The sequence below is a fragment of the Tetrao urogallus genome, assembly GCF_951394365.1.
Source record: "Tetrao urogallus genome assembly, chromosome: 8".
NCBI classification, from domain to species: Eukaryota; Metazoa; Chordata; class Aves; order Galliformes; family Phasianidae; genus Tetrao; species Tetrao urogallus.
Window position 1 is genome coordinate 23,546,872 of NC_136821.1, and position 15,401 is coordinate 23,562,272.

The 15,401-nt window shown below is 44.7% G+C and overlaps 1 protein-coding gene across 45 annotated transcripts in view; it reads left to right on the forward strand.

Moving 5' to 3' along the window:
- Positions 1–10,140: 10,140 nt before the first annotated feature.
- Positions 10,141–15,401, forward strand: part of ABI2 (abl interactor 2) — a gene marked incomplete at both ends in the record, with an annotated part of 51,593 nt that continues 46,332 nt past the window's right edge. For all 45 annotated transcript variants that reach the window (XM_079539037.1, XM_079539059.1, XM_079539077.1 and 42 more), the window contains one exon: positions 10,141–10,257. In XM_079539037.1, coding sequence (XP_079395163.1) covers positions 10,141–10,257 — 117 coding nt within the window. The remainder of the gene's footprint in view (positions 10,258–15,401) is intronic.

Genomic DNA, 15,401 nt, shown 5'->3' on the forward strand with positions numbered 1-15,401 from the left:
TCATCTCACCAAAAGAGGCTTTTTTTTTTTTTTTTTTTTTTTTTTTAAACAGTCACTTCCAACTCAGTAATGACTCAGACACTGCAGCAAGGGTAAAATGATCATCTTCCCTTTCAGACTTTTACGGCAAAAGGCCCTGGGTGGCCTCTCTGAAAAGCCAGAGCTTGCTGGGCAAAGCTGTTGGCTGGATTCAGTTCTTTAATTTAACAGATCGAACTGATGCTCCTACAGTGCTATATATCTGCTGGCTCAGAGTCTGTGCTTCAGCAGTAGACAAAATGATTCCTACAAACTATTTGTGTTCAGCAGTCTTGGGGAGGGGTGGCTGGGTGGCAAAGAATAGTTGCACATAAAGAGAGGGTGCTGTTAGCTCTCAGGCTCTGTCCCAATATGCCTGGCCACGAATCGAGGAAACAACACTAAAGAGGAAAGCAGTAAACCATATTTGGGCACTTATTTTTTGAGGTAGCGAGGGGAAGCAAATAAGAATGTCTGAAAAAGCAAAGTTCATTTTGTCAGACTATGGAAATCAGCACCTCAGTATTGTTTTGTTTTGTCTGAGACCTTGATACAGAATGAACTCAGATCTAGGTAAGGCAAGTTATCAACATCCTTACATCTTCATTGATAAAGCCTAATGGGCAGCGTGGAAAAATCTGAATTTTGTCACTCTTGGATTCTCTACTGGAGTTCAGTGTTACCAAGTCAATTCTTTTCAGTCTTGGAACAAACATTCATGTCCTGATGTCAGCACTAACATGACGATGCATTTGTAGTTTCTTGGACTGAAAAGCAACTGACTTGCTGATGCAGGACTTATTAGCTGCAAGTTATTGATTAAATATATCATGTTTATTCCTTCGCTTTAGTTAAGGCCGCTGTACCTTTTCTGCTATACTGGTGCTCTTGTTCCACGCATTTGCCTTACAGCTGAACCCTGGAAGATGCAGAAACTCTGGAATATCTAAATAACAGAAGTGCAGGAATTTCAGTCCCTGCTTGGCAATCTTCAGCATCCAGTGTGTCACAAGCTGACTCTTACTCATCCTCAGGTGCTTGTAAGTTAGCCTATTACAAAAATGGGTTTCAGGACACCATGGGCAGTAGATGGCTGTAAATGGATTGCTGCTGTGCCAGGGAGCAGTTCTCTTGTTGCACCACTTATGAACGTCCACACGTAGCTCTAAGCCCCACAAATAGAGTTTCCAGGCCAAAAAGCCCTTCCTTCAGTCAGGCTGTCTGCTTGTGCTTGGGGAGAAAGATTGTTTGTTGCCCGCTGTGTGGCAGATTAGCTTCTGACCACGTCCTGGCTCCGATGCGGTTGTCCTGCTTTTGCAAGCTCTTCCAGGAGCCTGAGTGGAGGAAAAGTGCCTTGAGAGAAGAATGAAGTGTGTGAGTTAATGGGAGCTGACAGGGATGCCTGCAAGAATACACCATCGCGTATTATGAAAAAGCAGCTGAACCAATGGTTACAGCTGCCCCATGTTTACTGGTGAGCAGGGTATTTGCTAACAGAAAGTATTTTGGAGCACTCAGCATTTCCACTGTGCGGAATTGATATTAAATTTGTAGGAGTGTGCACCTCGATTTTGTGGTATTCTTCTAAAAGGAAGGAGCAAACTCACTGCTTGCTATCGGTTTGCTCTAAATTAACCTCCGGCGTGGGCCTGTGCCTGCAAACCTTTGTATGACTGTGACTGTTATTTATGCTGTGTGATTGCACTGAGGGGCACTTTCATATGTTAGCCTAGCATATAGCTGTGACTTTTACAAACCAAGTTTTTGAAATTGTTTAGGTGTTTGAATTTTGAATACCCCACTAAGCACCTGCCTGGCTAAGTGCCTAGAAGTCTCTGCAAATCCAGTATAGCAACAACGGAAAGAAAAAGGGAATGATATATAGTGGTTGCTGGATCAGGACTCTGGTTTGATATCCCAATAGCTGCATAGCAGCAATAGCTAGCTAGGGCTTATTGCTGTATATGCCACAGTTCGTAGCGAACCTCTTTTATGCTTAAGGAAGCTTGATGGTGACTTCTGCACAGTAAAGGTAAAAATACTGCAAACCTACATCCTGCATTAGCCTTTATGTATTTTATAGCTGTACCGTTCCGGTGTGGTAAACTGAGCCGAGCAATCACATTTTCTCAATTACCCTCAAGAACTGGAAATCCTTATCACCTCCCTGTTTCTTTCTCCCACTGCTGTGCTGGTCTCGAAATTGTCATCAGAGCTAAAAATCTTCATTCTGTAAATTAAACCGTGACTTAAAAAAAAAAGGTAACAGTGCAGCTTCCTCATAAAACTCCACCAAGTCTTTTGCTGATGTGACTCACTCAATTACTCATTTGGGCAGAAGTTCTGATAATAAAAGTAGTTAATGTAAAGCAATGAGAAATACTGCTGGTACCTGAGGAGGCAGGGGAGCAGGGAGGGAGGGGAGGCCACTGTGGGCATTTTATCCGAAGAGCTGCTGAATTCACCAAGCTCCCAGACATTTATTTAAGTGAAGAATTTTTTTTGTTGTTGTTGTTTTGTTTTTTGTTTGTTTGTTTTTTTTTTTAATAGCTTGAAAAATCAAATTGGCTGTAGAGGAACAAAAGTACACCAGCTGTGTATGTGTGTGTGCTCCTCTCCTCCCCTTCCTACGTACTGGAAATGATAGCCAGTCTGTGCCCCAAATCAATCTCTTTATCCTAGCAATGTATATACTTAACACTCAGTACTCACTAATGAGCTTTGGATTCCTGAATCAAGGAGCACAGCTACCAAGTGGCTAAATGAGCCCGTTGATTGGAAATGTTACCAAGGACCAGATTTTTCTAGAACAAATAATAGGCCACTGAGGTTTGGTTGTGTAATACTGCTACCAGGCAGACATTTCAGTGGATGCACACTGGAGGAATGTGGCATCTTTTGGAGCTGTTGGGGCAGGAAATTATTAAAGAATAGTGAGATACTACATGAATGTGGAAGCAACCTTATGCAGTGAATTCATACATGTCTCCTTGAAACCATCACACAGAATTAAGCCAAAGCTAGTATACTAGTGGAAGCAGACAAACTGATTAGAGCTGGGGACTGGCTGGCATTTGCAGAACAGCCAGAAGAATTAATTTTTCTGAGGCTGCTAGATAATTGAGGGGGATGACACCCAAATGGCTGTGTGACCCCCTTTGGACAAGAGAGATGTGTTTGAAAATGGAGGGGACATGAGGATGTGCTCATTTCTCATGCAAGATGAGGTGGGAGGGAGACTACAGCTTGACTTGTAAGATAGAGCTTCTGGCACAGAGAAGCATTGCATGGGTGTTGAGGCTGTGGACCTGAGTAAGTAAGCTGTCAGATTATATTTAGCAGATATGCACTGCAGAAAAGCGCAGAGAGAAGGAGGGGAACTAAAGCATAGCTGGGCTCCGTGGGTAAGCGAGCACACAGTGCAAGGAATGAGGCTATTTAGAGAATGAATTGCCTTGGTGCTCCTGATTCAAATAAATCTCTGTGTGAGGCCAGGGTTGTGCACAGACCTGTATGATGTCCCTGAACAGCAGAGCTCAGCTTTATTTATCCTTCAGTAATAGCTCAGCTACAGACGCTTAGATGAAGGGTGACCAACCCATGGCCTTTGAGCCGTTCACCTCTAGCCCCACAGGAGGGTTGTCTCCTGCAGCAATACCATTACCTGGATGTGGAAGCAGTAAGGGCTCTTGAAACCGGTGTTGCAGCTGCTGTACATCCCAACTGCTCACAGCGCTTAAGAGACAAATGTGGAAAAAATAAATATCTTGTATGAGACAGATTAAACCCTATATGCTGGTTGATATGTAGTAGTTGGTTGTTTGGATCCTGTTTTGTACTCCAGGACTACATTTTGTCCTGAATCTCTGCCTGCCCATGAGGTGATAGCACCAGTGCAGTAAGTTGGCCTGATGTGGGCTGCCAAAGGAAGGGAAGGTGTGTTTTTCTTGGGTATGTCCATCATAAAATCATAAATAATGGAGCTTTCTCATGATTAGACTCCTGCTTTCATCATGATTCCAAGATGAAGGATTGCATGCACATGATTTCAGAAATCTGCTCATACACAGGGAAGGAAAAGAGCTGCAGAGAGACAGCTTGTCTCATGTGAGAAATTTGTGCCAGATGTGTGCAGTGACCCTATGCTACCTGAGAATCAGGTCACTGCTTTAACTACGAAAAGCAACCTTATGCTGATCTGCAAGTAGTGTGCAAATCACACCAATGCAGGGTGGTGCTTTTAAGTGCTCTGGTGGAAGAGCTGGAGAAACATTTTTTTTCATAGCTAGACAGGTAAGCTGATTTTGGTGGGGTGATCAGCTATCTACCAGTAAGGCTACATGCCCACAGAAACATTTAAGTTTGTATTCTTTTCAAAGAGTTAAATCTGAGCTCCTGTGCAAGACAAGGTGGTGGAAAGAGGAAATGTCTTCTTGGGACCTCAAGTAAAATGTTTTTAAGCCAACATACAGATGTCAGCTTTCATTGTGCAGTGTCCTGATCATCTGGGGGAAAGGAGATGTGTGGCAGTCTGCAGCCAGAGAGAGGAGGACGAGGCGGAGGAGCTGTGTTTTGATCAGTGCCTTGTGGTTTGAGAAACAATGAGTCCAATTCATGAAACTTGAAAAGGAGCAAAACGTGTCTGCAAGTATGATATTAAAAAATAATAATAATAAAGAAAATCCCGTAGCCCAACAAATAGAAAACTAAGTAGAGCTGTGAAACTTATGTGGACGAAGTCAGAGTTCCAGGGTAATAAGTAAAAATGGTTAGGTGGGGAGAAAAAGTTCACAACTTAGAGTTGTGGGAATGGGGTTTTTTGTGTTTGTTTTTGTTGTTGAAGAGTGCTAGTGATAAGGCTATTGTTGGAATAGCATGCGTATTTCACTTGTGACTGATGTTTGCAGTACATCTGTCACACGATGTGCCTTGTTTTGCACTGCTATCAGCCAAAGCAGGCTGGCTGGGGGAGAGAGAATTTCTCATTCTCATGCATTTTGTGTCTTTCCTGCATGCCCAGTTAGGAGCCCAAGTCCCATCAAACCAATGCCTGAACATTCAAAGACATTAACAAGGACAAGATTTCATCCTCGTAGTCTTCAGTGGGAGATTCAAATGCAGAAAGCAGAAATGGGTCATCCTCTACCTTTGGCTCTACCGGCTTACATGGGGGAAGAATTTGGCCCCTTGTGTTCAAAATGATTTAGATCTGAAATACTTGTTTTTCTGCTACAGCTCAGCCCTGTGGGGATGCATCTCTGCATGACTTGCCACATAAAGGCACAGAGTCTAGGGTACAAAAAAAACCCAGAAATCTAAAATGTAGACTGTTCCTAAGAGCATAAGAAGTTGCATCCCTGTTATATTTTTTGAGTGTTCATGAAGGAAGGAGTCAGAATAGATGTTAGAAGCAAAAAAAAAAAAAAAAAAGAGATGAGAACAAAATTCTACTTGCAAGTCTGTTCCATGTAGCTCTGGATCCATTTCGGAGAACCTGGAGACTGGTGACCAAGTGTTTTCTCATACAATGGAGAAAGGTTGGGCAGTGGTGGTCACCTGTGTCACATTCCTCTCAGGTTTTCCATAATCATATGTGTTAAAGCCCCTACTGGACTATTCTTCTCAACTATGTTTGTAGATAACTGTAATATTCAGTCCTTTGTTGTACACGCATTCAGAAATGTCACTTGCAATAAGCATCATCCACAACCTGTCCCTGAGAGAGAGATGTAGAAAGAGATGGAGAGAGTGGGAGAGAGTGTGTGTGTGACATGATATAAATGAGCTGACAGCTATACAGCTGAATTTGCCTTACACCAAATCAGTATCAAACCTGCCTTAGTTGTAAGTCCTGACCCTTTGGTGTCTGCACCTTCAAACCAGACAAAAAGAGCCACTTAACAATACCAGCCTCTTGCTTGGCCCTGTCCACTGTATCACAGCCATGTTCTTCACTGCCTGGGAACTGTTGTTGTTCTTACTTCTGTTCAGCAGAACAAACCAGGGTGCTGACCTTGTGACTCTTGACTAGTTTGTGACAGGATGGGGATAGCTTAGACTGTAACTCTTTACTGCTGGAAGCTCACTTGTGATTCAGAGATGTCGTGGATTTTGAGATAAATGAATTCTTTATGGTCCCTCTCAGAGACGACAACATGGGAAGGCCTGGCTGCCTTCTGCATGTAAATGCTCTGTCAAAACAATTCCAGGCTGAGGTGGGGGAAGCTGATGGGGCGCCATCGTTCTCTATCTCCTGTTAGTACTGCATCCCTGAGATGTGTGCTGTTACCATACAGTCTAAGGCACCTGTGGGTTCAGCAAGGGCTGGAATGATCCCTGGTGCTGGCTGGGGGCAAGGGCAGAAAGGATAAAGATGGAGGTGCAGATTGATGGCAAACAGAAGCTGTACAAAGAGGAGCTGTCTTCACAGATAGTGAGAGTGCTTGACCAGATGTGTGATGGAAGCAGGAAGGATGGCTTCACAGATGTGGTTTATTATCCTTCCCATGCAAAGCAGTTATGCTCATTTCAGATACAACACACGGTTGTTTGTTGGCTCCTATGAATATAAAAAGCCCTACAAACTTTTTAAAGTGATTTATGTGGTTAAAACATGATTACAAACAGGACAGGATCAAAAAATCTCCAGGGGCCAAGTTCCCGGAGTTATGTGAGTACCTAAGAATCTGAACTTTAATTAAAACCAGGAAGAAACTGAAACCTCCGAGAATGTTTCTAACTATTGTAGCTGAAGAGGAAACTTGCAAGTATGAGGAGAGCATAAGTAGGCCAGTAAGATCTGATTGAGTCTGTAGCAAGCTTGAAACAGTAGCTGAGAGAGGGTGATTTTTCCCATGCACTGCAGTGGAACATTAACTGTATAATCAGCCCTGTAGGGTCTGTCTTCTCAGTAGTCATGTCAGATGGACCAGGGGAATGCCACAGGGGTCAAGACAGGATGGAAAGGGACTGAAAATTGGCTTGGTGTCTTTGAGAAGGAATACGAGCAGGAAAGAAAAACAAATTGGTACATTTTTTTCTTTCCCTCCTTCTCTGAGTGCTTTGTTCTTTGAACCTTGAAAGGGAACCTGATGATCAGCTGTGCTTTGTGCTGGCTTGTCTTTGAGACCATTTGTTGCCTGTGTTCTTTTAAAGCTGAAATGTTAGGAAGAGATCATTATTTTTCCTCTTTAGCTTGACCTCTTCCTGCCTTGGAGAGTTTCTTCCCATGTACTGCCTCCCATCCTTCTCACACAATGCTATGTTAAAATAACGTTAAAGAGAAAACTTGAATTCCTAGGGAAAAAAAGCTTGATATTTAGAATGAGGCGAGTCATAGAACAGAAAGACAAGAGTGTCTGCAACATGTCCTGTGCCTCTCCGGAGGTGCTGTGAGGTGGTGGATGTCAGTCACTCACTGCCTCTGTCTGTTTCTGAAATAGTGATGTTAGTGCAAACACTTCCATAAGATGTGAACTACCCCACGGGTAACTTGTGCCCTGTGAACAGTAGGCACTTTACCCAGCAGCAAGTTTATCATGAGTAGAAAGGTTATCTGTGGTTACGATCTTGATTGCCCAGCAAATTGCTGAATGCCTGGGGAATTGGAGGAGAATGTGCAGCTGTAGGTTGTGTGGGTTCTTCACTGTTTCACAGCAAGGGCTGGCAGCTGAGTGCTTAAGATGCCACAGGATCCCAACAGTATTTGTTGCAGGCACTGGATGTATGAGCCTCATTCTGTACCAGGCCACCTTGAGGTTGTGGCATAGCCTGGAGTGTTAAATGTGCCACTGTTCCCTTTGGGTGCTCTGCATTGTGAGACTAGTAAAGATCTGCATCCAGCCAGAGGCAGATCAACACTATCTAAACTAGCCAGGATGGCACAACTAAGTTTTTATTGAGGGAGCAACAAAGTACATATTTCAGTTACAGATTATTTTTTTCATTCCTCCTGTTTTTGCTCTTTCCGCCATCCCTGCAGTAAATGCTACCTGCCAGCTAAAGGGCATGGGCCTATTTATATGGTCAGTACACATGACCACCTGTTCGGTGTCAAAGTGCTTTGCCCTTTGTGCAGCTGCAGATCTGCTTGGCTCCATTTGATACAGTGGTGCAGGGATTTGAGGCTTTTGTTTCTGCTGTTTACAAAACATGAAAATTGTGGGTTTTTTTTGTGAAGGAAAAAATGTTCAGAAATGAAAACATCATAAAACTATATCAGAGCTCCTTACACAAATTAAGTGAAATCCTGCAGCATGATGTGTCAGAAGTCCGACCAGGTCATCTGTCCAAATGGGATTAGGGATTGTGCCATTCTGTCTTCCGTATAGCACGTTTAGCAAAGAAAATAGAAGAGACTTTTGATTGCAATGCCTTCCCATGGTGCCAAAAATAGCGGCCTTCAAGCTATCCCGTTATTACTTCTCTCTAATTAAGAATTGGTAATTCAGACTGTAGTATGTAGGACACACACAGTGCCCAGCTGTGAGATTGCGCATGACCAAATGATTTGCTTGTCTGGGCAAGTTTTTGTGCACAGGGACTCCCTTGGGTGATGGGCAGAGGTAAAAATCTGATGTGTGTGAGGGAGCTTGGAGTAAGCTAAATGCTTACCTTTCTTTTTCCTAGGGACTGTTTTCCCAGTGTGCTTAAGTGGAAAATACATTTGCTTCCCAGTCTTGAAGCTGTTGTACCAAGGGAAAATATTGCACAAAAGAATTTTTAAAAATTGGAGAAGTTAATGTGGAATACTGTAATTGAGGCTCAGAGAGTGTAAAAACTTAAAATTAGTTTAGCACATCACTTGGCAGATGGGAAGTCGATTATGTAAATCTAGGAGAGTGGTAGTTGGATTTGGTTGGTCTAATTTAAATGCTGCTTCTAATCATTTTCAGTACATGTACAGAGAATTATAGGATAACCATTATTCTGCCAAGAGGGCTCTTCGTATTTAAATTTAAATCCACGAAAGAGTACCCTATTAAACTGTAAACATGCTGTGATAACAAGCAGCTAATTATGCGGGCAGGTTAGTCCAGCTGCTCTGCTGGGCAGCTGTGTATACGTACTTCGTACTTCAAATGAGGCCTTTTCTCATATCCTAGAAGTCACTGGCAGGGTCACTGCGGGGTCAGGGGGTGCCTGGGCTGCAATGGGAGCTCCTGTGACTCCTGCTGATGCTGATCTGTGAGCAGATGGGCGCTCACATGTTTCTGGTGAAGCCAGGCCCCGACAGCACCAGGAGCACAGCGTTGGCAGCTCTCCCCTTCCCTCAGCCTGGTTGTCTCCAACTGAACTGCAAACTCTGAGCAGCATCTTTGGAGAACCTTCCTCTTTGTATCTTGACAGCTTTCCTGTTTTGCAAAGAGGAAGATCATAGGGGAGCTGCCTAAATGACAGCTTGGCTTGATACCTGAGCAGTAAATGAAGGGAGAAGGGAAGCCTCAGCCTGGCCCACGGGAGCATGGGTGTGAGCAACTGCTGGGGCAGTGGCAGGCAGTGTGATGGGGGCAGGAGGGAGATGGGGCCTGGTACCCGACGGTGGAGGTGGCGTTCACCAGCGGGAAGCCATTTTTGTAGATGTGAGCCCCGTGCTGCCTAGCATCACTTTGCAGGTTGATGTTGGTTGGCTTTTCTTTCTTTGCAGCAGGAGCTCAGACTGTATCTCTCGAAAGGCGCGTTAACAATGAGCAGGAGGACCGACGCTTAGGCTTTATTCCTTAACTACAGCACAACCCGCGTGTTTGGATGCGGAACTCCTGCTTTACAGACGCTGGGGTCAGGAGGCACAGGCTGCTGGAAGCGCGAGAGCGGCACTCGGCAGGCGCGCGGCCGGAGCTCCGACCCTCAGCCCGACCTGCGGCCCCCGGCCCCGCTCCTCCGCGCCGGAAGCGGGCGCGCGGGGACGGGAGGAGGGCGGCAGGGGGAGCGCGCGCATGCGCAGGAGCAGCCGCCGGCCGCGCCCCGCCCCCGGCGCGGAGGGGGTCTGGCGCGCTCCCTGCCCGCGGCGCGAGGCCGGGCCCGGCGGCGGGGAGCGGCGCGGAGAAGCGGCGCGGCGGGAGGGCGTGAGGGAGGGCGGGCGTGCGGCGGACGGTCGGACGGTCGGGGTGAGAGGATGTGAAGATGGCGGAGCTGCAAATGCTGCTGGAGGAGGAGATCCCGGGGGGGCGCCGGGCCCTGTTCGACAGCTACACGAACCTGGAGCGGGTGGCCGAGTACTGCGAGACCAACTACATCCAGGTGCGGCGGGGCGGGGCGCATAACGGTCGCCGTCCGCGCGACGCGGTGCTGAGGCGGCGGGCGGGCAGCCGAGTGTCCTCCTCCGCTCGGCGCCGCTGCGGGCCCGGGGAGTCTGAGGGCGGGGGAGCGGGCGCTGAGGGAGCGGGCCGTGCCGCCTCGTGCCCCTCGGCCGCGTGCGGCTGCTAACGGCGGCTAACGGCTGCGAGGCGCCGCGACGAGCCCAGGAGGCAGCGCTGTGCTGTACGTTCGGCGGCTGCGCTCCTTAGCGCTCGGCACGGCGACACGCGCTTAGGTCGCGATCGCGTGGCCGAATGGAAGACCGTCCCCCGATGCAAAACGGGATCAGTAACGGCCGAGGGTCGTAACGTCGTGGATTTGCGGTGTCGGTGCTGAGCCGAGTGCGAGGGCTCCCGGCGTTTGTGCATTCCGTCCCCGAGAGCGCTCGTGTGGCGGCTGGGGGCGGGGGGAGCGGCCGTGCCTGGGTGGGCGAGACGAGGGGAAGAGTTGTGTGTGTGGGGAGCGCCGGCGGTGTGCCGGGCTGCTGGGGCGCCGACCGACCGCTAGTGAGACATCGCTGCGGATCTGGGGTCATTCACCAAACACAGGGATGCAATTAATAACGTTTCAGCGTGACTTAGCTTGACTTACGTTCTGTAAGAGAAACGCAGTGAAGTATTATTGTCATAAACGGACATACGTGCGTTTAAATTTGTGCTGTTTTAAGAAAAAGGAAAGGGATCTTTTTCTGGAAGCGGAGCATGAAAGGCAGAACTGGATAGGAAGAGGTGGATTTAGCTTGTTGATTTGCTCTTCCCATGACCTTTTTTATTCCCTTCTTGTAAACCAAAGACTATAAAATCTGTATTGAACAGCTCCACTTTTATTGTTTCAGTAAAAACTGCAGAGCAAGATTCCATGGTGTTTTATGCAGAGAATGAAGAGAGAGGGTTCTTCCCACAGCCGGCATACAGCCCATAAGGACAGCCTGAGCTGAGTGCAGCCAGTTGGTGAGGGAAAGCAGGGAGTGAGGCTTGGTTGGTCAGCCCACTGGGTTCTGGCTGCTGTACAGCACTCCGCGGTTGTTGGCAATTTGTCCAAGCATCACTGCAACACAGAGCTGTAAGAGGGAGGTGAGAATGGACGGCAGAAACTGTGCTGTGGTGCTGACTATGAGGTGCTGTATGGGATCACAGATTGGAAAAATAAAGATTTTAAACAAATGGGAAGCGGATGATCGTAGCTAGGTGATGGCATTGGCCTTTGGAGTTGGCAGAGACTGCAAGGTGACGTTGTTGCAGAGGAGTCCAACTTGAGGGATTTAGTGACATGAGCGTCCTTGTAACAAATCTGATGGAGAACTCACCCCACATTCTCCGTGCTGGAACTGCATAAACTCTTCATTGGGATAAATATCCAAAGCTGTTTTGTTTTTCTTCTGCAAGAGTAGAAATAGGTAATACAATTAACATCACTGGGGATTTTGTTTCCGATAATAGTAATTCCAAAAATCGATGTACCCAATTAAGTCTAAATTATATATTTTTAAAAAGCTTGGATTTAGTGAAGATGTGCAGGTAATTGCTTGGAGATGCGTGGGAGGAGTAATGTTCCAGAAAGTCAGAAAATCTTCCAGAAGATTGACTAGTTCTACTGTAATCTGTTAATGTTCCATTGTTGACAGAAGGTCTTATCGTGGATATTCTTGAGGCCTCCTGGCAGGGGCTCAGCGTATGACTGAGATCTGAGTTTGATCTGCTAGATGATAGGCAGCGCAGCAATCAGGGCTTGCAGGAATTGCATTGGCCTATATTTGTCAGTAGACAAACCCATTTGGTGCTTTGAGGTTATTTTATTGTCAGGTACATAAATTGTTGCAAAAAGCAGAGGCGTGGGTCAGTTTTTTAGAGAATTTGAAGTTCAGCGCTAGGGTAAATGTGTTTTATCTCTGCCTCCATTAGCAATGACATAACAGCTTCAGATAATGGAACAGGTAATCTCTTACATGTTGGGACTGACAGGCCATAGTCAGAGAGCTGTGGTGGTCACAACTCATTTGATTTCTACTTATGAAGTGAAAAATGTTCCTTAAATATTGGTGGTTTATTGTAGAAATTGTGATTGATACTTAGAGAGCTCAGTTACTTTAGCAACAGAAAATGTTCAATGAATTGTTATGGCTCTCTAAAGTCTGTGATACAACAGCATATCAGTGCACATCAGCTTAAAATTTTGTGATTAGTCACTAGGAAATATAGCAAATATGTAGTAAACAGAACTGCAGCAGTGAAAGATGAAAAGCTACTTGTTTGGATCAAAAAAAAAAAAAAAAAAAAAAAAAAAAGCTTTTTCATTCAATATTTTTCAACAATGATTGTTCCTTTTAAAGTTTCTCTTGGGGTAATTCTGTATCCCAGCTCCCCAGTCAGCCAGCTGCCTTGTGATGTATTTATCAACAGGCTCTATTCAGAAATAGGAAAATAATTTGCAAGAAGAAACTTAAAGAATGATTGTCACCTGCATAGTACAACAGTTAGTTCAGTACCTTTTCTGTGATTACTTTAAATAAGAATATCAGCATGTATCTTTGGAAAGTGTTAAGTGCACAAATCAGACAGTTCAATCTGCTTCTGTTACTACTAATATCAAATAACGTTGCTTACCAGGTAGCTCTTCTCATTACTGTAGAAACCACAGTTACTTCTCTGTGTACTTCTTAAGGAGGTGGTAAATATGCATTTTTATTTCAGAAGAGATTTTTGTGGGATTTGATACAATGTTAATCATAGGTTAAATTGTATACTGTTTGTATTTGTGTACTAATGCTGTATTCTGATACTGAGTTCTCAGTGTAAACTGCAACAAAGTAGTTCTATAAAATCTAATTATTTGATGCGCTTGTTGCTATAAAAACATGTTTACAGTCTGTATCGATTTATGTGTCTTCCATGAAAAGCAGGAATGATTTAACTGGACAGTGCTCTGTGCTTACAAGATTTTCATATTCCTGCATTATTTTTGATCAGGACTGTCATAAAGAAAATGTCTGGTTATGATGAAGTAAACGACAAATACCCTTTTAAGCACTGGTGTGACTTGCTTGGTTTATTACTGGTATACCAGTGTAAGTTCCAGCACTGCATTGGCCTTTCCACTTTCTTTGAGCTTGTTCTGAGCAAGTCTATTTTGGGCTTATCTCCACCTTGATTCTAATGATTGGAACTCTTGAAAATGAAATCAGTTTTTCACTTAATGCATTGAACTTTCTAGAGTAATGGAATGCTTGTGCCTGAACCCACTGTTTTGAAAGAGTCAGGAGGAATTCCCAGATGACTGTTTTTTGGCCACTGGATATCTGGCAGGACCAGATTCAGGGTGATGGGAAGGCCCAAGAGAGCAAAGCAGCATGCAGAGCTGGGTGAAAAGCTGTGCCCTGTCCAGCTTGCAGAAGGTGTGTGTGCTGTGTTCTCCAGATTCTTCAAACAGGATCTGCATTTCTTAGTCTTTCAAGACTATTATGCTTTGTCTTCTGAAGAGGAAGAAGGAACTTCCCGTTTCCCCTCACTTCATGGCCCTCAGGTTGCTGTGGATATTGAGTCTTGTACATAGAAACACCTTTCTCATATTTGGAGGGGAAAGGCTAGGAAAAGTATTTTTATTCCTGTTCTGAAGTATTCCATCCTTCTAGTATTAGAACTACCTGCTTTCAGACCTGCAGATAGCTGTATTTAAATAAACATAATGGTGAGAATTACCTGTTTCTCAGTAGCTTTATTATAGCCCACAGGTTGGTTGGTTTCCTTGTTGTTTTCCATGTGTCTGTTTATTTTACCTGGTCCTGTAAAGCCAAACCAAGTCATTGTATCTTTAACAGCGTCTTCTAGTGGGGCGAAGAAGAGAATGGAACATCCATTAACATAGAAGTTGCAATTTCTGTAATCATGACAGCTTGAGTCCCGAAACAGGACTGTTTCTGTGAACTGTCAATACCTTATATACTTACTGAAGTTCTAGAATGATCTTTGCTCTCGACTTGAGATACATATCACCTTAACAAAAGGTCACTGTGCTGAAAGTATTAAAAAGTAACAGAAGAGCACTGCTTATGCATCTTGAAGCTGAATTTTCTCAAATAAAATTGTCAGGCAGTAGTTTGGCACACGCTGTACCTTCCTGGGTTGCAACTATATGAAATGGTTGCATAAACTTCTACAGCACCTCTCTGTGCTCAAGGCTTATGGAGTACTTGCTGGGAGGTTGGTGTGTTTTGTGGGTTAATCAAAGCATAGGATCAGTCCTCTGAGTTTTCTTCTGAGAGTCAGAGTAGCTGCTAAGGTTGGTGAAGAATTTATGTCACTACTTCCATCTGCTTTAACTGCACTGTGTTTTGCCGAGAAAGCAAATTTAATTCATTTAATAGGGTCATGAGTTCAAACAGGGGCTCGGAAAGAGTGGAATTGATTTTTTATTGAGTAGCTGTGGTAATAGGGTGAGCCATTTTATCAGCAGTAACACGAGTTATAACAGTAACACTGCATGTAGACAGAGTAAAACTTATGAAACACAAGTTGCCATTAAGAAGTAAGTCTTGCATCACCTTTAGTTACAAGTTGTGTTTTTGTAGTTCCCTCCTACAGCTTGTTTTCTGATTGTAGTAATTGAATGCCATTAAATAAGATTGAATAAGAATTGTAATTCAGGGTAACAGTCTCCTGCATCTTGCTGCTAATAAGTTTGCTGACACTTGTTTTCTACTGCTTGTGTTTGCTCGGAGTTTGCAGCCATTAATCTTTGTGGCTTAGCACTGTAGTTGTTAAGGAGGAAGTGGTGTACCACTGTGGGGATGTACAGCAAGACCTCCAGTCAGTACTTGAACAAATGAAGTCTTACTTATTCAGCACATTATTTCATTGGAGAAGAGAACAGATGAGTTTTATCTGCCGTGCTTTGTAACAAATGTTCAGTAGAAAGTACATGCCAAACCCTCATGGCCTGTTTTAGTGGGCTTTTTTTTCCCCCACACATTCTGCTTTTCCCTTTAACTGTGCACCTGAAATTAACACATTGGTTAGTAAACAAAGTTCTGTAAGTTTTGTTCAGTACCCGTGTTCTGCTCCCCTCCAACCCCCCTCCCCCCAAAAACAAAC